At 43.8% G+C, this 26287-nt stretch overlaps 1 protein-coding gene across 2 annotated transcripts in view; it reads left to right on the forward strand.

Moving 5' to 3' along the window:
• GLDN (gliomedin) overlaps window positions 1–26287 on the forward strand; it is a 66343-nt gene that overhangs the window by 16473 nt on the left and 23583 nt on the right. For both annotated transcript variants that reach the window (XM_009249830.4, XM_063716150.1), the window contains exons 2-4: window positions 19064–19115; window positions 25085–25102; window positions 25442–25549. In XM_009249830.4, coding sequence (XP_009248105.3) covers window positions 19064–19115; window positions 25085–25102; window positions 25442–25549 — 178 coding nt within the window. The remainder of the gene's footprint in view (window positions 1–19063; window positions 19116–25084; window positions 25103–25441; window positions 25550–26287) is intronic.

Consider the following 26287-nt stretch of genomic DNA (forward strand, 5'->3'; position numbering starts at 1 on the left):
AACCCAAAATACACCCCGAACCTAAGACTCACTCACACATGCAAAGGTAATTGTAGGCACGCTGGTAAGGAGCCACTAAAATCCAGCAGCCCCGGTCCCCTTTTTTGTGTGGCTAAAAAAGGACAGGAAACAAGTGCGGGCAAAACTGCTACGTCGGTAAGCGAAATTAAATTCATTAAGCAGGGTTCCATGGGTGATTGCACACCCTGGAAAGAAAAGGACACTAGAACCATAGGGGATGCCATAGGGCTAGTGCTCACTAGGAGATGACTAGTGGCGTGGGCACTTCTGTGTTCTCCTTTCAGATGGGAGACGTCCCTCAAAAGCAAAACCACCCCTGAGGTGTATTCTGGATAATTGGGACCAATTTGACCCTCAAACGCTGAAGAAGTGACATATTTTTCTGCAGCACCACCTGGCCACAATAGCCTCTTCCCGGAGGACAGACATGGCCACCCGAGGGAAGTAACTATAATACCATCCTACACCTAGATGTCTTTTAGTAAACAAGAGGGCAAATGGAGTGAAGTGCCATATATACAGGTTTTTTCTCACTAGGGGATAACCCACAATTATGTAAAAAATGTAATTTACATCCTACCGGGGGTCCTCAAAGCCTACCCCCATACTCAGGTCTCCCCATGGCTTCCCCTCCCACTAGAAAGGACTCTCCTTTGGCCCTAATGGCCCAAAAGGAACCAGACAAAAAGATAGTCAAGGAACCAAAAGGCGCCAATGGCCCTTGATTGTGCTCCCTCCAAGCCGTGGGAGGAGGAGGAGACTTTGGCCCAGCACGAGTGCATGTCCCCTTTTCCCTCTCAGACTTAAAACAGATCAAACTGGACCTAGGAAAATTCTCAGATAATCCTGATGGATACGTAGATGTCTTACAGGGATTAGGACAATCTTTTGATTTAGCATGGAGAGATATTATGTTGTCGTTAGGTCAAACATTAACTCCCAACGAGAAAGAGCCCACAGCTAAGGCTGTGGGATCCCCGGGAGTTTCGGGATCTCTGGTACCTAAGCCAGGTAAATGATAAAATGACATCAGAAGAAAGGGAACAATTCCCCACAGGCCAACAGGTGGTTCCCAGTGTGGATCCCCACTGGGACCTCGATTTGGAGCATGGAGACTGGAGTCACAGGCATTTACTGACTTGTATACTAGAGGGATTAAGAAAGACCAGAAAAAAGCCAATGAAGTACTCAATGATGTCCGCCATAACGCAGGGAAAGGAAGAAAACCCTATGGCATTTTTAGAGAGGCTAAGGGAGGCATTAAGAACGCATACCTCAGCCGGGTGAAGTGGCTCATGCCTGTAATCCCAGCATTTTGGGAGGCCGAGGCGGGCGGATCACAAGGTCAGGAGATCAAGACCATCCTGGCTAACACGATGAAACCCTGTCTCTACTAAAAATGCAAAAAAAATTAGGCAGGCGTGGTGGCAGGCACCTTTAGTCCCAGCTGCTTGGGAGGCTGAGGCAGGAGAATGGTGTGAACCCGGGAGGCAGAGCTTGCAGTGAGCCTAGATTGCGCCACTGCACTCCAGCCTGGGTGACATTGTGAGACTCTGTCTCAAAAAAAAAAAAAAAAAAGAAGAAGAAAGCATACCTCTTTGTCACCTGACTCTATTGAAGGCCAACTAATTTTAAAGGATAAGTTTATCACTCAGTCAGCTGCAGACATTAGAAAAAAACTTCAAAAGTCTGCCCTGGGCCCCGAGCAAAATTTAGAAACTCTATTGAATTTGGCAACTCCAGTGTTTTTAATAGAGCTCAGGAGGAGCAGGCTGAACGAGACAGATGAGACAAGAAAAAGGCCTCCACCTTAGTCACGGCCCTCAGACAGACGAACTTCAAACTTTGGTGGCTCTGAAAGAGAGAAAGGCTGGGCAGGCAACCCGCCTAACACAGCTTGTTATCAGTGTGGCTTACAGGAGCACTTCAAAAAGGACTGCCCAAACAATAAGCTGCCCCCTCGTCCATGTCCCTTGTGCCAGGGGGATCACTGGAAGGCACACTGCTCCCGAGGGGGAAAGTTCACTGGGCCAGAGGCCACTAACCAGATGATACCACAACAGGACTGAGGGTGCCCGGGGCAGGCACCAGCCCATGCCATCACCATCACAGAGAGCCCCAGGTAAGCTTAACCATTGAGGGCCAGGAAACTAACTTCCTCTTGGACACTGGCACAGCCTTCTCAGTTTTACTCTTCTGTCCCAGATAACTATCCTCCAGGTCTGTCACCATCAAAGGGGTCCTAGGACAGCCAATACTAGGTATTTCTCCCACCCCCTAAGTTGTGACTGGGGAACCTTATTTTTCTCACATGCCTTTCTTATCATGCCTGAGAGCCCTACTCCTTTATCAGAGAGGGACATATTAGCTAAAGCAGGGGCCATTATATACTTATTGTTCATGACATAGGTAGATATTCCCTGTGTGGAGGGAGGAGGGGGCTGAGCAGGAAGTAGGTTGAGAAAACACTCTTACAGATGTTTTTGCTCTGCACAAAGGATGCCACAGGGCAGCATTTGGAGATAATGGTCTTAATTCTTTTGTCCATTCCTCCCAACATCAGACGAGTTGGTTAACTATGATTTCTGACTATCGGATGAATGTAAGAATGCATAGATAAAAATCAGAAAGTATCTGAAGTTGTTTTTGAAGGGAACAATGTGAGTACAAAATATTGCCGTTGGCGGTTACTGAAAGATGATTCCGGCAGTACTCCTGCTTAGAAACTCTATTAGAGGCCTGGGGAAGACAAGTGATTCTCAGCTCACTTCAAAACACTCATCCTTTCCTACCCTAACTTCTTCTGCACTTATTTGTGTCATACAACTCAAACTTTGGTTTTCTACAATTTTGGTCTCTAATTTGTCACCTTTAGTCACCTTATCTCTTTAAATATGTCTCACGGTTTTTTACTATGCCTCTACTGAGGTATTTGATGAATACCTCTTGACTATAGACTGATCCACGACTTGAATAGTGCATATATAAATTTGGGTATCTGCCAGTTTCTGAACCTGGTTTCTTGCCATACTAAGAGTTTTAGAGGTGGGTCCTAGAACATTAAAAAAATCCCATCCTAGGAATTCGTGCTACTCACCAAATAGGAGATGACATCAGGTATTGGTAAGACTGACTTAGAGAACTGCTCTACCGATCAAAGATTCGTTCATTCAATATGTAGTCACTGAGCACCTATTATATCCAAGGCACTATTGTAGGTACTCAAGAAAGAGTGTGAACAAAACATATATATATCCCTGTTCTCTTGAGGTTTATGTTCTGGGGGGAAGGAGACAAAAACCAAATCAAATAAGTAATTTATCTATAGTGGTAGAAGGTTGATAAGTGCTATGAAGAACAATAAAGTGGTTGGGTGTGGTTGCACATGCCTGTAATTCCAGCTACTCAGGAGGCTGAGATAGGAGAATCGCTTGAACCCCAGGAGGCAGAGGTTGCAGTGAGCCAAGATCATGCCACTGCACTCCAGCCTGGGCAACAGAGCAAGACTCCATCTAAAAAACAAAAAGAACAATAAAGCAGAGAGGAGGATTAGGGAGGGGTAATAGGAAGCTGTAATTATAAGTAGTGTGGCTGGGGAAGCCTGACTGAGGAGGCAACATTTGAGCGGAGACTTGAAGGAGATCAGACATTTGAGCAGAGACTTGAGCCATGTGGATATGTGGGGAAAGGGCCATTTGGGCAGAGGGAATAGCAAGTGCAAAGGCCCCGAGGTGAGAGAGCTCAGGGAAGGAGACTGGAGCAAAGTGAGTGGGAAGAAGAGTAATAACAAAGGAGGTCAGGGCCGGGCATGGTGGCTCATGCCTGTAATCCCAGAACTTTGGGAGTAGCAGGCGGGCGGATCACCTGAGGTCAGGAATTCAAGACCAGACTGACCAACTTGGAGAAACTCCGTCTCTACCAAAAATACACAAATTAGCTGGGCATGGTGGTGCATGCCTATAATCCCAGCTACTTGGGAGGCTGAGGCAGGAGAATCGCTTGAACCAGGGAGGCAGACGTTGCAGTGAGCTGAGATTGTGCCACTGCACTTCAGCCTGGGTGACAGAGCGAGACTCTGTCTCAAAAAAAAAAAGAAAAAAAGAAAGGATGTCAGAAAGATAATTGGGTGGGGTGGGGGAAGGAGGGACAAGAGACCAGTTCATGTAGAGCCTTGAAGGCTATTGTAAGGACATTGGCTTTTATGAGGAATCTTTGGAGGGTTTGGGGCAGAAGAGTGACATGATCTCACCTGAATTCTCCGTGAATCACTCTGACTTCTCAATGATGAGAATCTGGCTTCTCATGATGAGAATAGACTTTGTGGGTGGGCAAGTTAGGTAGTGGAAGTAGGGCGGCTATTTATATAGCCATTGCAATAATCCAGGTGAAAGATGATAGTGGCTTAGACCAAGTGAAAGCAGTGGAGATAATAAGTGGATGGTGTATAGATATGTCTGATAGTTGAGCTGATAAAATTTTCTGACAGTTTAAATGTGATGTGAGTTGAGCTGATAAAATTTTCTGACAGTTTAAATGTGATGTGAGAGGAAAAAAAATAGAGGAATTGAAGGACTTCAAGGTTAGCGGCTGAGCAATGGGAAGGAAAGATTTGCCGTTAACTGAGATGGCAAAACTGCAGATACAACAGGTTTAGGGGGAAGATCAAGAGTTCAGTTTTGAATGTTGTTACATTGAGATGTTCATTAGATGTCCAAGGGAAGATGTCATCAAGAAGTAGCTGCATACTTGGGTCTGGGAGGGGGTCCCAGCTGGAGGCATAGTCAGGAAATCATGGAGATGCTAAGCCTGATATTATTCATTACTTGGACTTAGGGAGGCTTCATCAAGAGTCTGTCTATTCCTTATGAAACCCAGACTGTTATTTTTTCAAGTCCTTTATAAACAACAAAATTCAATCAATCAACTGTATTGTGAGCCTTTTGTGCCCACAGATTTTGCCTTATTTTTAAAAGCACAGGGCCCGGCTTATCATGTGTTTGCTGATGAAAACATCGGTACTTCTAAATCAGTCAAAAATATCTTGGAAAGAAGCTTAAAAGAAGCCTTTTCACAAACAAGTAAAATGTAAATCAATATAACAAACACTCAGCGCCTGTTATGGGCATGTGGGTGCACACTGTGGGTGCTGAAGAAGAACAAGAAAGGAACCCTCAAGGAATTCACAGGCAAGTGGGAGGGAAAAGAAAAATCCTCAAACACTTATGACACAAGCAATAGATAATAGGACCCTAAGAGGGATATGAATAAAGCCCAGTGGGCAATCAGGAAGGGTTTCGAGAAGGAGGCAGCATACCAGTCAAATCTTGAAGGATGGGAGAGGGGAATGCCCTTGAAGAGCAGGTGGTTCATTTTAGCTTGAGAACGATACAAGTAGATGCAAAAATGTCCAAAGATTCTTTATTTTACCTTTGCTTTTGAAAATTATTTGGACTATAGAATTCTAGACAGAAAATGTTTTTCTTTCAGCACTTAAAAATGTTACTCTACTATCTTCTCACTTGCATTGTTTCCATTGAAGAAGGCTGCTGTTATCCTTAGCTGTGTTTCTCTCTGTGGAATGTGCCATTTTTCCTTTGGCTGCCTTTAAGATTTTCTCTTCATCATATGTTTTAAACTGTTGTATTATGATATGCCTTGGTGTCATTTTCTTCATGTTTCTTGTCTTTGGAGCTTCTTGAGCTTGTTGAATCTATGGGTTTATAGTTTTTATTGAATTTTGGAATTTTTTTGCCATTGGTACTTCAGAAATGTTTCTGTCCTCTCTGCCAGCACTGGACTGTAATTACACAGGTATTGGGCTACTCGAAGTTGTCCCATAGCTTACTCTACTCATTTTTAAAAAGCATTTCTTCTCCATGTGTTTCATTTTGGATAGTTTCTACTGCTATGTCTTCAAGTTCACTAACCTTTCATCTGCAATGTCTAATTTGCCCTTAGTCCTGTCCAAAATAAGTCCTGTACTTATTTTTTCTTTAGAGACAGGATCTCACTCTGTCACCCAGACTGGAGTGTAATGGTGCAATCATAGCTCACTGCAGCCTTGAACTCCTGGGCTCAAGTGATTCTTCTGCTTTGGCCTCCCAAAGTGCTGGGATTACAGGTGCAAGTCACTGCACCTGGTCTAGTTTACTTTTCGTATCAGACATTGTAGTTTTCATTTTTAGAGTTTGAGTTGGGTGGGTTTTATATCATTTATATTTCTGTCTAGCATGTTCAGTCTTTCCTCTAGCTTCTTGAACATAGGAAAATGGTTAAAATAACCATTTTATTGTCTTTGTCTACTAATTTTTTTGTATCATTTCTGAGTGGGTTTCAATTAATTGATTTTTCTCCCTCATTATTGGTTGTGTTTTCTTGCTTCTTCGAAGATCTGGTAATTTTTATTGGCTGTTAGACATTGTGAATTTTACCTTGTTGGGTGCTGTAGCTCAGTGAGGCACCCTTTAATTACCAAGGGGAAGAAATAGCCTTGAGTAAGTTCCACATGGCTGACCATCCCAGAAACTACACATTCTAGCCTCATGCCAGAAATGTCCTACTGTTTATTTAGCAGTCAAATAAGAAATCAAAGCACAAAAACAACAGAAGATAAATACAAGTGTGAAGCTGGTACTTCAACAAATGGCTATAAAATTGGAGAATCAGCAGCCTGGAATTAAGCCAGACTAGCTGGGAAAAGTATTAGAGTCTTGGTAGTTCAAAGTTTTTTTTTTGAAGAGGAGAGCCCAACTCCTGATGGATTGGACCACTGACACCAAGAAGGGGCTGTAGGTGTTTCATTATGATGACAGTAATTTTTTAAAAATATATTCATTGGTTATTTGAATTTTTTTCATTGTATGAGATTTTTTCATTAATTTTCTTTATTTTTAATTGGAGCTTTTAATCTTTTTTTTACTAATTTGCAAGTGCTCTTTATATAGGAAAGTTATTAATTTTTTGTATAATACACGTTTCCATATTTTTCCTGTAATAACAATTATAATGTTTATTGAGAATGTACAACATGCCAGGTGTTATGGTAACAGCATTAGGTATGTGTTTCAAAAAGGTCTTTATCTTATCCTGATAATAACTCTTTGAGGAAGTCATTATTATTATTATCATCATCATCATTATTCCCATTTTACAGACAGGTCATTGAGGTTTGGAGAGGTTGAACATCCTGTGCAAGGTCACACAGCCAGTGAGAGAAGGAGCTGGAATTCAGAGTATGTCTGACTCCGAAGTCCACGATATTTACACTACACCTTTGGCCTAAGGTGTTGTCTACATTTTGTTTATGGGCATTTTGGGAAGGGATTGGACATTTTTCATTTTCATGTAGTCAAATCTATAAAATCTTTTATTCATGGGTTCTTCTGCTTTTATGTATAGAATGTTCTTTCCTACCTCAAGATCTCAAGATCAGGTAAATATCCATCTGCATTTTCTCATAAATACATACAATTTCAGTTGAAAGCTATCCTGTTACATTTGTATGTGTTTAAAACAGAGATAAAAAGAGCCTGTCCCCTTTAAGAAACAATTGTCCAGAATAAGTTGCAGGACTCACAAATAGGCAATTCACTACCAAACAACTTCTTAAAAATAAAGTAAGGGCAAGGATGTGAGATTAGTAAATGGATTTACAGATGCTTCCTTTTTTATGACTGGGGAAGAACTATCTCAGGGTCAGCTGCAGTAGTTAAGCAGATAGAACGTCAAGTTGTCACTGTGTGTGTGTCTGTTTCTGATCGGGAGGAAGAACAATCCAAACACAGCCATATTGGGAGAACACGGTCGGAGGCCACCTTTGGGAGTGGTCCAGGATTTCTGGTTCTGGAACTGGGTCAGCCAGTTCATGCAAGAAGGAGGCCTTGCTGCTGGCAGATGCCATCTAACCAGGCAACCGAGGGAAAAGCACAAGGACTTGTCATTACTGAGTGGCGGTTGCTTGAACTGAAGACTGGGCAAGGCTGAAAACCTGGGGCTTGATAGAGCCTGTAGGGCTCCAGGTGGGAGAAGGGAAAGGTTTAGGAAGGTGGTTATAACGACCAATGACAACTTACAATTAGTGCATTAAGGCACTTATCCGTTTACACGTGGTTGTCTCTATAAGTCTTAGTAAGATTTATTCAGATTACATTTTGAATTCAGTTGTCAAACTGAGCTGGTGATTAGACTTTCATGAATATCTTTATTAAAATAGCATGAATTCAAATAAGCGAGGTGGCTCACACCTGTAATCCCAGGACTGTGGGAGGCTGACGCAGGATTATTTGAGCCCAGGTGTTTGAGATCAGTCTGGGCATCATAGGCAGACCCCATCTCTACATTAAATTTAAAAACTAGCCAGGCATGGTGGCACGTGACTGTGGTTCCAGCCACTCAGGAGGATTGCTTGAGCCTAGGAGGTCGAGGCTGCCACTGCACTCCAGCCTGGACAACAGAGTAAGACCCTGTCTGAAAAAAAAAAGTATGAATTGAGGATTTTTCAGAAAGCAGAATTAATTGATTGACATTTAAATCTGACCAAATGTGTTTCTATAACAGTACAAACATGCAAAGAGTGTTTTTATAAGGACTTCTTAATTTAATCCTCATAGCCACTCCCTGGGTAAATACTGTCACCTTTCCTATTGCATTTCCCATTTCATCAGAGAGGCTGGGAACCTGCCCAGGATCTTGCTGTGGTTAGTAAGAAGAACCTCCCGGGCCATCTGCTGCCTCTGCTGGCTTATCCAGCCTTCCCCTTGACCTGGGGTTGGATCCTGAAGACGAACACCTGGTGGGGGAAATCCTCCTTCGGGGACTTCAGCCATGCATTTTCAGATGTTCCCAATGTTAATCATTGTCACATGGAGTTTTTCTCCAAAGCCCTGATTTCAACTGAAAGTAATTTTGCCAGAGACATTGGCGTGCAGGCGTTTACTGGAACTGCCCCTTCCAAATGAGATTGCTGAGGAATCCTGAGCAGAGCCCCAGCTCCTGTGACTGCCATAGCCCTTGCGTGCAAGAGGGCTGGCCAGGGCTTGTGGGTGGACTTCAAACCAACACTTGGTAATTATTTGTTTAAGATTTTATTAGAGAATCAGGGCAATGACGGAGGCAGAGTGGGAAGGAGTGCTGCTAGAGGTTCCACCCAGTCTCCACCAATTCAGTGCAGCTTTGCAGACTTGACTCAGCAAAACAAATGACTCGAGAATAAGCCCTACCCCTTGAAAGGCAGGCTGGCCTCCATCCCCATCCTAATCCACTTGGCAAAGCAGGAAGATCTAGTGAATAGTATGGTTTCCCCATTGCATTGCATTTTCAGTGATGTCTTAGCCTCCTTTACATGTCAGCACCCCAGTGTCAGCCTGGCTGACCCAGCCCAGACCAGCCCTGGGTGTAGTCACGCAAGTGCCCTGACTCAAGATAGTGTGAAAGGCTTGTGTATTATTGCCCTACAGACCAGGCCACATCAATGGTCTCTGGTTTTGCTGTGATGTTGATAGAGACAGGAAGGGGATAGCCATGTCTCAGGAACCCTAACTAGATAACCCTAGCATCTCCAAGGTCCTGTTTTCTAGGGATTATTGGAGTAGCTGCAAAAATAAAATTATCCTAAACAAGCAGGCACAAAGAGAAGCAGGTATCCCCATGAGAGATTTTCAGTTTCTGTAAACAAAGTGACTGCCTGTCTGAAAGGAATAATGTCATTGCTTGGGGAGCACATTCCCTTCCCAGTTGAGCAAGTAATAAATACTGACATCTTTTTTGAGTACCTACTATGTGCTTGATGCCATTCTGGTGCTGAGAAAGGGAATGGATAAGTGAATGTGACAAACAGAAAAAGGACAAAATAGCCTCTACTATTCAGAGCCTAGTTGAGAAGTCAGCGTAACAGCGAAAAAGTGAGCCAGTGACTGGCCACGCTGCTGGGCTCAGAAGCAGGCAGTCAGTAGGGACTGGGCTCTTTTGAAGGCTGAGAAAGATTCCGCTGGACTCTGCAGATCCCTGGCAGGATGAACTGATAGAACACTCGCCCCCCAGGCCGCTGATGTGGGATGGCAGAAGATGGCTGGACAGGCTCACTTGAGCTGTTAAATGCCTGCGGCCCAACACAAGCTGGGGCCTAGGAGTCACACCCCAGAATTTCACTGTCGTGTTTCCAAGCAGCTGCATACAAGGTATCAAAATTAGGTCAAGTTAGGATTTTAAGAGTTTATTGTGCATACAAAGAAATGTTCGTGAACTAAGAGACCTCAAACTGGAAAGTGGCAAAGTCTCAAATCTGCAGCAGTTACAGCTCAGTTTCAAGAGCATAAAGGAGGAAGCGTTTTGGCCTGTTTCAGGATTGGATGTCATATATTCTTTCTTAAGGCATATGACTATGTAAGCTGATTTGCCTATAGCTGATTGGTTTAATTTCATTGAATCATGCTGATAAGATGAAAAGCTTACTGAGTGTTTTGTTTATGTTGAAGGTTTATGTTTTGGGGGGCAGGGAATCAGTAAGAGCTAAGTTTTGGTTATGTGGCTATGAGTAATTGGCCTTGGGTACTAAACTGTGGCCTCCAGTTTTATTTATTTACATTTAACAAAGACAAGACCCACATTCCCGTTGGTGTTTGCAGAGTGCCCTCACCAAGTCTTGGTCCCTGTGTGAATTCCTGCCTTTCCCAGAAATGAGTCCAGGGTGTCTGACCCCAGCTTCAGATCCCATGAAGGATTCTTCCAACATCTGTGATCTAACCCTCCAGTGACAAGCAGGTGGACCACCACATTCATAGCCCCATCTCTCCAGTCCAAGCAATCTCAGCCAATGGTAAGGTGAATTATCAGCTCCTGGAGGTTTTTCTAACAGGATCATTTGCGTGCATATAATAACAGCAGTTTGCATAATTAAGGAGAGTCATACAAAGTATTCAGTTTTCTAAGAGCTATGGAATTTAAGTTAAAAAATAGATCAGACCTGGAAGATGACTTAGCATTTAAACAGTGTTGCAGCCAGCAAACTGTAACCTGTGCTTGGAGAGCTTCAGAGAAACCATGATGGGCCTCATTGTTTTAGTAACACACAAACCAGAGTAGCTGATGATAATGAGCGGGTTTGCTCTCTTACTTTTGCGTGAATTCATCCTGAGAGTAAAAGGTGAGAGAAAGGGAGTTCAAGAGAGCAGCCAGCCAAACACTGTGAGGTTTCGAGTTCCAATGAGCAGTAGCAGCTTACCACATTTAGCTCTATTCATTCTGATGAGAAAGACATGCTTTTGATTTAAGCCTTTCACCTACACACAGAAATTGGCACATTTTAAATTACACATCTATTAGTAAAAATTTAATATCCTGTTTATATGAAAAGTATACTAAAGCAAAAATCTGTGTTTCAAGTTGAATTCAGACAATTCCTTTTGCAAAGGCTGAGCAGTACAAAAAAGTAGCAGTAGCTCACGTCTATAATCCCAGCATTTTGGGAGGCCGACACAGGAGGATTACTTGAACCAAGCAGTTCAAGACCAGCCTAGATAACATAGAAAGATTCTATCACTACAAAAAGTAAATAAATTAGCCAGACATGGTGCCACATGTCTGTAGTCCCAGCTACTTGGGAGGCTGAGGCAGGAGGATCTCCTGAGCCTGGGAGGTTAAAGCTGTAGTGAGCCACATTCACGTCACTGCACTCCAGCCTCAGTGACAGAGCGAGCCACTGTCTCCAAAAAAGAATAAAAAAGAAAAAGTAGATGAAGGGGAAATAGTCTTAGCTCTGGAAGCCAGCTAGGTGAGCCTAAACCAGCTACTCCCTGGCTTCTCTGGGCATCAGCTTTCTCATCCCTCCTCCCCACATCCTCTGAGTGTTTCTCACCACCTCCTACCTAGCATCCTCTGATGGGATCAGAATCTGAAACTCATCTGTCATGTCCAACCCTCTCATTTTACAGACAAGTAACTAAGGTCAACCCCACCTGTTTACCCAGGGCAGCTCCATTTTTATTTGCTTTATATTTTGGGATTTAGTACTTATATAAGAAAAAGAAAAGTCTTATGGCTAATGAACAATTTGAAAATCACTGGACTTTGCAAGAGTTCTAGTTCATTCTGTTCATTTGCCTAGAAACAACAGAGATCTGTCCAAGTAATTTCAAGTGATGGGGGTAATTGTGAGAATATGATGTTTGGGTTCACACAACACTAACATGCTTTCCATTCTCTCTGGATTACTAAAAACAGCAAAGTTAAAAAAAAATCACTTATTATTCCAACATACCTTTATAACCATCTAAATTAAAAAGTGGAAAAAAAAAATCTGCCAGGTACAGTGGCTCACGCCTGTAATCCCAGCACTTTGGGAGGCTGAGGTGGGCAGATCACCTGAGGTCAGGAGTTCCAGACCAGCCTGGCCAACATGGTGAAATCCCGTCTCTACTAAAAATACAAAAATTAGCTGGGTGTGGTGGTGTGCACCTATAGTCCTAGCTACTTGGGAGGCTGAGGCAGGAGAATTGCTTGAACCTGGGAGATGGAGGTTGCAGTGAATCAAGTTGGTGCCACTGCATTCCAGCGTGGGCAACAGAGTGAGACTCCATCTCAAAAAATAAAAAATTAAAAAAAAAAACTATCCCCTTCTTATTCCCTAGTCTCAGTCTCTAGGGGGAAGAATATCAGTTGGTTGGGTTCATGAAACTCCCAGCTTTTTTGTGTACGTATACAGAAACATCTAGGGGTTCTTTTTCAACCAAAAAGTTGTGTTGCATTGTGCGGCTTGGGCTGCACTTTGCTTTTGTCACTTAACACCATGCCAAGGCTGTCTTTCCAATAGTACATATAGATCTACATCATCCTTTAAAATTTGTTCAACAAGACCCTTATTGACGAACCTTTGCATGTTCTGCCACACAATGTTACATTGAGCATTTTTGTCCAGATATCCGTGTATACTCTTCCAAGTGGGATTCCTAATGTGTAGCATTTTCTTTTTAACAGATAATGCCAAATTATGTCCCATCTCTATTTAGTTTGAATTAAAACAAGCTCAAGCCATCTGATGCCAGGTTAGCAAGAAGTCTGTTCTTTTTCTCCTGGGGCCTCTTCCTTGGCCAAGATCCCCAAGAGTTCTGCTAATCCAATGAGAATATTTCCCTTTTCAGAGGAAAAAACTGGAAAAGCTGGTCAGGCTACCAGTACGGCCCATTTGGTCTATCTTTTCCCCTAATGCTATTGTATTAGTCCACTTTCTGTTTATTATAACAGAATACCTGAAACTGGATAATTTATAAGAAAAGGATTTTTTTTTCAAGATGGAGTCTCACTCTGTCGCCCAGGCTTGAGTGCAGTGGCTCGATCTCAGCTCACTGCAACCTCTGCCTCATGGGTTCAAGCGAGTCTCCTGCCTCAGCCTCCCAAGTAGCTGGGATTACAGGAGCGTGGCACCATACCCAGCTAACTTTTTTGTATTTCTAGTAGAGACAAGGTTTCCCCATATTGGCCAGGCTGATCTCGAACTCCTGACCTCAGGTGATCCACCCACCCTGGCCTCCCAAAGTGTTGGGACTACAGGCATGAGCCGCTGCACCTGGCCAGGAATTTATCTTTTACAGTGATAGAGACTGAGAAATCTAGGGTTGATGGGCTGCATCTGGTGACAGCCTTCTTGTTGGTGAGGATTCTCTGAAGAGTCCCAAGTGAGACAGAGCATCACATAGCAAGGGATTGAAGTGTGCTCACGCAGGACTCTCTTCCTCTTCACATGAAGCCACCAGTTCCACTACCATGATAACCCATTAATCCATGAATGGATTAATCCATTCTTGAGGGCAGAGCCCTCATGATCCAATAACCTCTTTAAAGGCCCCATTTCTCAATACTGCCACATTCAGGATTAAGTTTCAACATGAGTTTTGGAAGGGACACTCAAACCATAGCAGCTACCAAACATTCAATGCTGAAAACAAGTCCCCATACATTGTAATGTGTCCCTGTCCGTTGCTGCATTGATCTTCCCACCTGGGAGATGAACCTGATGGGCCCCAGTGTTTCTTCTGGGAGATAATTCTTACTTCTCAGTGATGCTTACAGCCAACAGTGCATTCGTCCTGAGCTCTCGGGGCTACTGCTTATTATCTTGCACTCAGGTTGACAGCCCATCGTTCCCAGTAAGTCTGTCCTCCATGCTAGCGTGGCTGGGTTGGACTTTTTCCTGTGCCTCACCCACCCTCTCCCCAGCACCACCAGATTCTCATATCATGAACTGATTAGCAATTTATTGTCATCTTTTCTCAGAGAAACTCTTCCTTAGAGATGGTTGATGTGCTTTCCCACTTGAACCACTTCTCAGCAGAGAAGTTCCAGGCCTGGGACTGGGCACTATTCTAGACACAGGGTACCTTAGTCTCTTTTGTGCTGCTATAATGGAAAACCACAGATTGGGTAATTTATAACGAACAGAAATTTATTTCTCATAATTCTGGAGGCTGGTAAGTCCAAGATTGAGGTACCAGAATCTAGTGAGCGCCTTCTTCCTGCATCATTCCACAGCAGAAGACAAAAGGGCAAGAGAGTGAACTCAAGCCCTCTTATAATCAGCATTAATTCATTCATGATGGTGGAGTTCTGCAGACCTAAATGTCTTCCTTTAGGCCCCACCTCCCAACACTGTTATGTTGGGGATTATGTTTCCAACACATGCATTTGGGAGGACATATTCAAATCATAGTACAGGAGATGCAGACAAAACAAAGAAGTTTTTCTGCTCTCAAAATGCTTCCTTTCTCTGGAGAGCAGGAGGAGGTAATAAATATGTAAGCAAGATAATACAGTCATTCCTCAGTATCTGTGGGGGATTGGGTCCAGGACACCTGTGAATACCAAAATCTGCACACACTCAAGTTCCTGACGCTGATCTTGTGGAACCCACGTATATGAAAAGTCAGCCACCCATTTCTGAGAATTTCACATCCCTCAAATACTGTATTTTCGATCCATGTTTGGTTGTGGATGCAGAACCTGTGTATATGGAGAACTGACTATATTTACTGAGGAAAAGTTCGTGTACAAGTGGACCCACACAGTGCAAACCTATATCATTCAAGGTCAACTATACTGAATAATGATAAGTGCTACGAAGACAAAAGGCCTGATGAGGTGATAGGGAGTGGCTGTCTGGGCTCCCTTCAGTTGAGAGCCAGGAAAGCCTGACTTGAAGCATCAGTGAAGCTCACCATGTAAAGACGTGCGGCACAGCACACTAGGCACGGCCAAGACCAGCGAAGAGGCCGTGCTACTAGAGCAGAGTGACAGTGATGGGCGGGGGGCGGAGAGCACTGGGAGATGCCCTACAAGGTGCGGGGGCAGGGCCACAACATGGATGGGTCATGCCTAGTACCCCCAGGACAATGACCTCTAAGGACTCTTCCAGCTTCAACCTTCTCAAGACCTACCTCAAGACTTAAGAGGCCCTTTATGCCAAATATGACTCCTTAATTTAACCATCTAGATTTTGTGACTTTCAATTGGGAGTTTTCTTATTTTGATTCCAATTTTTAATCATTATGACCAGAAAAAAGTTTCTAACTTTATGGCCACACCTTTTCATATCATATGTTTCATCTCAATACAATCTTATATACACAGCCCAATTTCATTAAAAGACTATTCTTGAGTAAAGATTAACATAATTTACTGGTAAATATCTCAATTGACATTTAGCATACAAATGAAACCAAAAGGTCAGGAAATGAGAACTGCTTCATAGTTTTTACAGAAGCTGCACCTGCCCCAGATCAGTGATTAGTACCAAACAGAAAGGCTAATTTTCCCTATTGATGCTTCTGTTGTTTCCAACCACCCCTTCTGCTGTGATCCCCCAGGCAACAAATGAAGCCATTGTGAAGTCTTTTCTGGTCCTCTCAATGGGCAATTACACATTTTTTAAGACAATAAATTTTGTTCCTAGTGCAGCTGATTACATTCCTTTATGAAAATGACTAAAGGCAGTGAATCAATTTTTTTTCTGTCTGGTGATGTTAAGATAATCACCAGAGCCATAATAGAAAGTAGAGTGGACCTGGAATTAGGAAACCTGGAGGTGAGTCCCATTCTTCTACCAGCAAGATGTGTGATTTTGAGTAAATGATGGCATCTCTCTAAGCCTCTATTTTCTTATCTGAATAAAATGGATAAGTGTACTCCAACTCAGAGAGCTACTTGGGGTGAGGGGACATCCAGAAGTCTTCCAAGGCATTGGTAAACTTCCATTTCATTTCATATATATGTGTTTGTCATATTATTCATCATAATTATCTGTACACATTTTTTTTCTTTCTTTTCCTTTTTTTTTTTTTTTTTTTTGAGACAGAGTCTTGCTCTGTCACCCAGGCTGGAGTGCAGTGGTGGGATCACTGCTCACTGCAGCCTCAGCCTCCAGGGTTCAAACAATCCTCCCACCTCAGCCTCCTAAGTAGCTGGGATTATAGATGCATGCCACTACATCCAGCTAATTTTTAATGTTTTTATGGAGAAAGGGTCTTACTATGTTGCCCAGGCTGGTTGGGCTCAAATCAATCTTCCCACCTTGGCTTACCAAAGCACTGGGATTACAGACACGATCCACCACACCAGGCCCACATTTTCTACATGTGTGATATGTATGAATATTTCACAATAAGTTTCTAAAGCAGGCAATAAATAGCTGTTGACATACTTGACAAAAAGTCAATACAATATAAGTTTTCCTCTGGATCTCCTAACAAACAGAATAAATCTAGATACAATACAAAAATTATTTTCCCCTCACATCAAAACATGGCATTTTGAAAAATAGTTTAATGGAAAGAGTAATCAGTGAAATTTTTGAAAAAGACAAAGATTGTATCATGTTTAGTACAGCTCCCTTCCATCCTGGCCCTCCATTTTCCCCTCACTTGAGGTTTTCTAAATCTACACAAATATTCTGGAAAGATAAAGAGATTCTCTTAAAATCAGCAAGAGACAAACATATAGAAGCATTTCTGTGTGCAGCACTGTTTTACATGAACAAAAGTATGTTATATGTGCTGCTCTATATTTGCATTTTTTCATTTATCTTAGAGATCTTTCAGTATCAGCCTATGAATTTAGCGCAGTCAGATTTGTTTTTTCTGAAGCTCGTTGGAGCAGTGTGGAGAATGGGAAGGGGTATACAGTGGGTGTGAGGCAGCCAGGTGTTTTCCTTATTCCCATTGGTTTTGAAATCATCAGGCTAATGCCATGCTGCAGTGACCACCTGCCACAGGTGGTCATCCAGTGGGGAGTGTCCACATGGCATGAGAATCACTGCCACCCAGGGGCAGTTTCCACGTGCCAGGTACTGAGCAGGTGCAGTCCTCAAGGCCAGGTGCTTACGTTATTCAGAGGAGGAGATCAGAGTTCCAAGAGATTAAGTACTTAATCTGTGTTCACCCAGTTAGTAGGTGTTTCCTCCCAACCACTAGGCCCCCAACCCCTTTTATTCAGGCCCAAAAATTGAGCCCTTCAGATGCTGTGGGGGCTGGCTCATTATGGTGGTGAAAGTTGGATTTGGCAATTCCCTCGTCATCCTCTGTCAGAATTCCATAGAAATTCAAGGAAATTCTGTTGATGATGTTGATAGATAAGCTGCTGATAGCAAATATTCTTAGATCTTTTAAGGGTTTCTTTCAAGTGTTATGTTAACTACAGTCATATGTCATGTAACCACAGGGATACATTCTAAGAAATATGTCATTTGGCAGTTTCGTTGTGTAAACATCATGGTGTGTACTTGCACGAAACTAGATGCCATAGCCTAAAACACACCTCAGCTATGTGGAAAAGCCTATTGCTCCTAGGCTACAAACCTGTACAACATGTTACAGTACCGAATGCTGTAGGCAACTGTAACACAGTGGTAAATATTTGTGTATCTAAACATAGGAAAGATACCATAAAACAGCAGTATAAAAGATTTAAAATGGCTCACCTGTATAGGACACTTACCATGAATGGAGCTACAGGACTGGGGTAGCTCTGGGTGAGTCAGTGAGTGAGTGGTGAGTGAATGTGGAGGCCCAGGACATGACTGTACACCACTGGAGACTCTATAAACACTGTACACTTAGGCTACACCAAATTTATTTTAAAATATTTTCTTTCTTCAACAAATTAACCTTAGCTTACTGTGACATGTTTACTTTATAAAATTTTAATTTCTTTTATGTTTTGACTCATAATAACACTTATAACACAAACACATTGTACAGATCTACAAAAACACTTTATATCCTTATTATGTAAGCTTTTTTCTATTTTTAAAATTTGGTGTTTTTTGTTTGTTTGCTTGTTTACTTTTTAAGCTTTTTTTGTTAAAAATGAAGACACAAACTCACACATTAGCCTAGGCCTACACAGGGTCAGGATCATCAATATCACTGTGTTCCATCTCCACATCTTGTCTTATTGGAGGGTCTCCAGGGGCAATAACAAGCATGGAGCTGTGATAACAGTGCCTTCCTCTGGAATACCTCCTGAAGACCTGCCTAAGGCTGTTTTACAGTTAACCTTTTTCTTCTGAGTAGAAGGAGTACAGTCTATAATAACAATACAAAATATGGTGACGTCAAGATGTCAGCTGGAAACTTTTTAAAAAGATTTTTAAAAGTATAACATAGTAAATGCATAAAGCAGTAATAGTCATTTATTATCAAATATTATGTACCATACATAATTGTACATGCTATGCTTTTTACAATCTGCAGTGCGATAGGTTTGTTTATACCAGCATCACCACAAACACAAAGTCATGCATTGCACCAAGACACTACCCCGTGACTGGACAAATGAGGTTTTCAGCTCCATTGTAATCTTATGAAATCACCATTGTGTACGATTCGTTGTTGACTGCAGCATCACTAGGTGGGATATCACTGCGTTTTCCTTGAACTTCCACGAGTTCTCCTAAAGTTACTTGGTGACTTTTTATGATTGCTTTCTGCTCGTATGAATAAAGGGTGAGCCCAGGGCCTGCTGCCCACTGTCTGCTCTGATGACCCTCTCTCCCCTGCAGATCCGAGTGATGGTGGACCTGTGCAACAGCACCAAGGGCATCTGCCTCACAGGTAGGCCGGCCGCTGAGCAGAGCCGCTCACACAACAAGGACTTGTGCCGCCGAAGGCCCGTGGCAGAATGAACACCTAGGGACACTTCATGTTATAAAAATACATGTTGGTTTACTTTTACCAGATGTTTTTAATGAGCTAAAAACCCATTGTAATATGATTATAAAAAATAATATTTTCAGTATTGCCATAGAAATATAGCCATGGAAAATAACTAGGACTTGGGTAATTAGAAACGTGTGGTACCTTGAACCAGAGCCATAGATGTTTTTCTTATTCCCATTAGTTTTTAAAAGGGGAAAAAAAGGAAGGGAAGAGATCTTGCTAATTGATACAGTTCTTTTATCAGAAGTACTTATCGGCCAGATTGGCCAGGTGTGGTGGCCCAAACTATATGTTGTGGAGTGCTAGAGCAGTCCCCTCTGACTCTAAAACATTACCATGAGACCTTGAAGCCACCTGAAGCTTTTGCTGGATCTCTCAGTTGATGGTCCCAGTCTCTGGGGAGGCTGGGCTAGAGCTTCTCAGGGTTAAGAAACCCTGCACAGTTTGCATCAGATTGTAGGAAGCCTAGCCTTTTTCCACAATATTTCCCCCACCTCCCTCTCATTACCTGCCTTGCATTAGGAGTGCAATGTGAGTTTGCTGAGTGAATAAACCTGTGGATATATGAGTATGTGAATGGAGGTAAGATGGTAAGAAAGAAACTCCCCTCAGGAACCCCAAATCCAAGTCTGACTGTCTTTCACTTATTTTGGCCTCAGAGAGAAAAACTGTAATCCTGTGGCTTCTTGGGAAATGTTAATTGAATAACTCAAGTCATATTCCGGCCCTCACTGAAAATTAAAGATCTTCAGAACAGCTTGGTCCTTTATTCTGAAACTCTTGTAGCTTAAGCATCTTTCTTCCATGTCTTGAAGTCCTTTTTCAGAGTTACATGCAACAGTAATGAGTGCTAGAGAAATGGATGGATGGAATTACAGGCACAAAAGCCTGTTGAGAGGCACAGGAAAAGCCTCTTCCTTTTTTATTTTTTTAATAGTGATAGACCTGAGAGCCAGGCTGTACAGTGAATGCACGGGACGGAGCTATTGAGACCACTTAGGAGAGATTGGCAGAGAGTGGGGAATGACATCCGCGCTGGAAGTGGGTTGAGTAGGTTTTTCTTTAGCACTTCGAAGTGCTTTTCAAAAGACAGCACCGTCTCCTTTCATGCCAGCTTGAAATTGGGCCTCCTTTTGCACAGAAATTTCTTCAATTAAAATTAGATGTGAAAAGTACAAGTTGCAAAGTGAGAGGATCCTTTGGGATAGACCACAAGGCCTGGATTGGGGGCAGGGTAGTGAGCAGGAGGGTGAGTGACAGGACCCAGGAATGAACTGGGTAGCTTCAGAGGGTGGACACAGAGCATTGGTCTCGAGCCCTAAGAAGATGCCTGGCAGGAAGATGTGCCAGAGCAGAACCTGGGCTTGGGGACTGGGAACAGGGTTTAGCTTTCCACTGGATTCATCTTTGAAAAATCAGGCACTCATGACTTGAGGCTAGTCCAGCTGTGGCCAGGTAACCTGGCTCCCGTTCCTCTTCCTTGCTCAGCTGTTGCTGCTATGGCAGTCAGGACAGATGCTATGTGATTCTGTGCAACCTTTAACATCTCAGGTGGATTGTGAGGGTAATCCCCTAGCTACAGTAATTAGTTATTTTGCTAGTGCAGAGTCTGTCAAACAACACATGCTTTTCTGAATGCATCTTACTCTGGAGCCCAGATTTCCTTGGGAACCCAGAAGCATATCTTCTGGGAGAGCAGGTGTCTTGAAGAAGCCATGTTATTGGGTTATTCTTCACTCACTGCATCCTCTTCATGTGTATCTGTTAGAAAATATCTAAATCATCATGTTACTGAACTGCGTATTGGGGCAGAAGCACTACACATTCTCCTTGCAGCCAAGTGACCCTAACCCAGTTATGATACGTGTCACTAGTCTCTCATTCTATACCTAGGCAAATATCAATCATGGATCAATGCTGCTGAGCACAGCCTCATAGCATTCTTTTCTGCTATTCCAGAAAGCCAGCACTAATTGACTGGAACTGGCACTTCTCTCTGCAGACTGATTTGTTTTTGGTGTTCATGGCCATACAGACCTCAAGTTTACATAACTAGGGGCATTGTCAGCCAATTTTAGATTTCAAGGGAAAAAAAAAATCTAAGTGGCTCAGCTCTTGTCAAGCATCCACCCAATTTTAATCGATTCTGGTTAGGAGTGTGGGATGGGTACAGTTAGCATGAACTACATAATTTGCAGGGCCCAGTGCAAAATGAAAATGCAGGGTTTCTTGTCCAAAAGAAGCAGGAAAAAGGCTTTCTTCTTTCTTCCGCAGTCTTGACCTGTTTTGGTATGAGTTTTTATCTGCTACCTAATGTCATACTCCGTGAAGCATAGAATACTTATGGGGCAAGTACAGACCCTCACAGGCACCAGGGGTCCTGCCCTATGACTCAGGTACGCAGGGCACCACTCAGCCCCACCTTTCCTGCACTTGTGCCCCAGCCCCTACCAGAGTGGAAGGTGGCAGAAAGTACTGATGGGGCAAGGAGTACAGAGGACATATCATGGGGCAAGGGAGCAGGTGGCAGTTCCTAGGAAGGTGGTGGGAGTTGGGACCCCACTAAGCCCTCTGTGCATACTTTATTGACCCATTGGACTTCACTTACAAAACACAGATTCAAAGACGAGATCACTGGGAATTTCTAGATGGCGACCGCAGAGCATTAAGCCCACACCTGAAGCCCCCTTGTGAGGTGAAACCCTATGCACCTGCATGGGTGGCAGGCCCAGGACACCAGCCCTGCATGCACTATTAGCATGATCATGAATGTCTGCACATATTCCTTGAGGATGTGCTATTCAAGAAAGGGAGAAGGGTCAGGAGCTGAGAAACAGTTTTCTAAATACCCAGTTGGCACACATCATGGCATTTGACATTATTTGACACATGTGGGAGCTCTTCCAGATGTCAGGCCCCTGGAGAGCCGGGCTGGCATTCTGAGAGGACAGGAGGGCATCCCGCCATCACCATAGCTCCCTATGCCTCAGCACATTTTATGTGCTGCTTTGTAGCTGCTGAGCTCTCTGGGGCTGTCTTCCTTTCTCTTCTGAAATTCTCTCCTCATCTAGCTGTGGGGCATTAGACCTGCTGGATTTCCTCCTCCACGTGTCTTCTGACAACTCTGTTTCCTGGTGCCTCTTCTCTCACTTGCCTCTCCCCAGGTGGGGTGTGGCCCTCCCGCTCTTCCATCCCCAATTCTAGCCTAGACTTTTTACTCTTACCTTAAGACTAGCAGCTCTGGAACTTTTTAGGGTCAAGAACCCCTCTAAGGATCTGCTGATGGCGACTGATTCTTTTCCCAGAAAATTTTCACAGCACATCAGAGGGCCCATGACCACCTGCATTCCAGTCATCTATGATGCTTGGATAAAAATGCAGATTATTGGGCCTCACTCTAAATCCAAACTGAATTAGGAACCCCAGATGGGGCCTGGGTATCTGCATTTACTAGGCATTGCAGGCGATTCTATGGATTCATATGAGAGGAACTCTATCCATAGGGCGTCAGTGGAACTCTTGCAGGACACCCTAATCTAATCACCATAGTGAGAGCCTTGGCCACGGCTAACGTGTCCGGAATATACAGCTTCAGCCGGGAGCTCTCACCAACAGTACTGATGCATGGACATGGTTATCAGACTGTCGTGAGAACTCTTGAAACCTACTGTGTACAGGCAAATCTTGTGTCTTACAGTCAAATTACTCCTTCCACCAATCTCTATATCCAAATTTGGCTCCCTCTGTCGTCGGGAACGATGATTAATTGATTTCCTCTGACCTCTGTTAACTGGCCACATCACCCCCTTCCCAGTACGTGTGCGCCATCTGGTGGTAACGTCATGGAGACACAGGCTGTACTGACCCTAGAGAATGTGGTACCATTTTAGCCAGCCATTTTTGCCCAGAGTAGGACTGTTATGTATTGAAAGCATATCTTCAAACACCTATTTCTCCCAAAAGTCCCCACGCCTGTCAAAATAGCCTCTATCCATCTGTATTGCAGGCCCCTTGTTATCTGAAAGTCCTCCTCCTTTGCCTCCTACCCAATCAGATGTGGATTCTTGCTCATTCTGCTGAAATACCTCTTGAATGTCTAGCTTTCTCTACAATTCTACAGTCAGCTCATTTATCCACAAGCTTGTCACCGAGTTGACAGCTACAAAGATCCCCTAGGGTTTTTTTTTCTGCAATGCCCATCCTCCATGTCTCTCTTCCTGTCTCTGTGTCACTGTCTCTCTCGTCCTGTTGCACCTAGTTCTATCCATCTTCCAACTACGAAGAGGCTATCAAACCCACACTGCTTTCACAGCATCATCCCCCTGCCTAAGAACCTCCCATGGCTCCCTCCTGCCTCACAGATACCATCTACACCTCCTGGCTTGACATTCAAGCACTTCTGCCACCCACCATACCCAGGTCCTTCTTCAGCCTCATCTCTACACACTTGGCCAGTCCTCTAACTTCCTCTGACCCTGAATCTTATAAGTCCCCACCTCTGTACCTTTACTCCTGGTGGCCCCTTCATGGAATGCCAGACCTCATCTGCTGCCATCTTAAGCCCCGTTTCTTCAATGTCGTGGCTCCAGGATCATCTTCTTGAGATGCCTTCTCAGACCACTGCATGCCCACGCTTCCCCAGTACCGCTTGTCAGGGGTATGGGAGTGGAGACTTCACTGTAGCTCTCTCATACTGCATTATGGTTTCAAAGAGTCCATCTTTCCCACGTAGACTGTGAACACAACAGATACAGGCACCAAGATTTCTTGGTGGAGTTTGATGCACACAGTAACTGCTTAGCAATGCTTGTTTTGTGAATGGTCACAGGCTTAGATTTATGGAAAGACCTCACCATTCCAATATTGGTAATCATTATATGTGGTCTAAAGAGGCGGGAGATCACGAAGTCAGGAGATCGAGGCCAACTTGGCTAACACAGTGAAACCCTGTCTCTACTAAAAATACAAAAAAAAAAAAAAAAAAAAAATTAGCCGGGCGTGGTGGCGGGTGCCTGTAGTCCCAGCTACTCAGGAGGCTGAGGCAGGAGAATGGCGTGAACCCAGGAGGCAGAGCTTGCAGTGAGCCAAGATGGTGCCACTGCACTCCAGTCTGGGTGACAGAGCGAGACTCTGTCTCCAAAAAAAAAAAAGAAAAGAAACAAAAGGAACTCAAGTGCTCATGTTACAACCTCATTAGCTTGTCTAAGTACTCAAACAGAATAGTCGACAATAAGACACCCCTATTTGTGGGAGCAAAATTCATCTGAACCCCTTAGATCCTTGGGTAATTACATGCTAAGGAAGGTATTTGTTACCTGATCTGGGCTCTCAATTTTCCTCAGGCTATTTCATGTAACAAAAGAGAAATCTAGCCAGCCAGCTTTCACTCCCGACTCCCCCCAGTGGCTCAGATGAGACAAGCTAGCTAGATTAGAGCACTTGGAGAACTCCTGGGACAGCCAAATCTTAGCCCCACAATGACAGCACCATCATTTGCTAACCCCCTGTACTAGGGCTGCACTCATGGCCACCAGCATTGTTACTGGCCCTCCGTTTATTAGGTTGACTGCTTGAGAGATGACTAATTTATGAATCTACAGTGAGGACAGCTCAGAAATTAATCTTGGTTCATTGAAACAAGCAAAAGTGGTTTGATTGGCAAATGGGTCTTTGTTGAATTGCTTTAAAGGGTCTTTTGGCCAAATATAACGAGTTCTAAATACAAAGTGTCGAATCCATTGCTTAGGGTCAGTAGATAATTAGGAGATTTGAAGGTGGGGGGGTGCTCTTTGTTTTCTGGGTTTGGTGCTGGTTTCTCTTTCTTCCACCCATGGTTTCTCAACTAAATTTTTTTTCTGTTGTAGGACCTTCTGGACCACCAGGTAAGAGCCCATGGATTTTCTAGTTCAAGGGGAGGCTGTGGGTGGCCAGACCCCTAGGATCTCCCTGATGGGACAGATGCAGGGAGGGCAAGAGCCTGGAGGCAGTCCTGGCTGTGTGTCTCCTTCTTTGTGCTCCTCACCTGAGGCTCTGCCATCACCATCCCCCTACTTGGCACTGCTACAGCCAGAGAAGGAAGGGAAGAAGTGGGAAAGGATGTGGAAAAGGAATTGATGTCTGCTCAGTTTCACTGGTAAAGGAAATGACAGTAACTTCAGTGAAGATTTTTATTTATTTTTTTTTTTTTTGGTTAATGTCCCTGTTTCTGTGTTTTGATGCAGGACCTCCGGGAGCTGGCGGGTTGCCAGGACACAATGGATCGGATGGACAGCCTGGTCCTCAGGGCCCAAAAGGAGAAAAAGGAGCAAATGGAAAAAGAGGAAAAATGGGTATTTTTGGCAACTCTTCTAATTAATTTCCCTGTTATTTATCTCTATGATTGCATTTGGGTTGACTAAAGCTGTGTGCAGCAGGGGTAAGGTGTTTCATCTCTGCACAGTTTAAGGCCAGTTTAACTCTTACCTAGAAGCCATTGTGTTCTGGGATACCAAGGGTATTCTTCTTGGTCCCACCTTGACAGATGTTTATTTCAAACTGGAGAAGCCGTCTCCTGGGAACTGATTCCCACCCTTCTGCTGCAGACGGGAGGTGGGAGGAGCAGGAGCCCACAGCCCTGGGAGGGGCACTCTGTGGGCCGTGTGACAGCTGGTGCTGGCGCATGCTCTTTCGAGGCTCAGCTCCTGCCTTGCCCTCTATTGCCTCCTCCTGCCCAGCAAATCTGTGTTTGGTTGAAAATCAATGAACTGATGTTGGCCCCTGGTAAGACGTTTCTTGGCTAGAGGAATAGCTCAAACTGCTTGAGTGGAAAGGCAGCATCCTGGCCTCCCTGAGGCCGGCACTCAGGTCAAAGGATCTCCTCTTCAGGGGCTACAAGATAACTATGAAGATATGGCTGGCATCTCAGAGGAGCTTCCTTTGCCCTGTTATGAGCAGGCCATCACCACTGGAGCAAAGGCCCAGAAGCACCAAGGCATCAGATGTGCCCAGGGAGCAGTAAGAAGCAGGGGCTGGTGCAGGGCCTGGCAGGAGGCTGGGCACAAAGGAGAAGATTCTGAAGGGCTCTGAGC

The sequence above is a fragment of the Pongo abelii genome, chromosome 16 (genome assembly GCF_028885655.2).
Source record: "Pongo abelii isolate AG06213 chromosome 16, NHGRI_mPonAbe1-v2.0_pri, whole genome shotgun sequence".
Lineage (NCBI taxonomy): Eukaryota > Metazoa > Chordata > Mammalia > Primates > Hominidae > Pongo > Pongo abelii.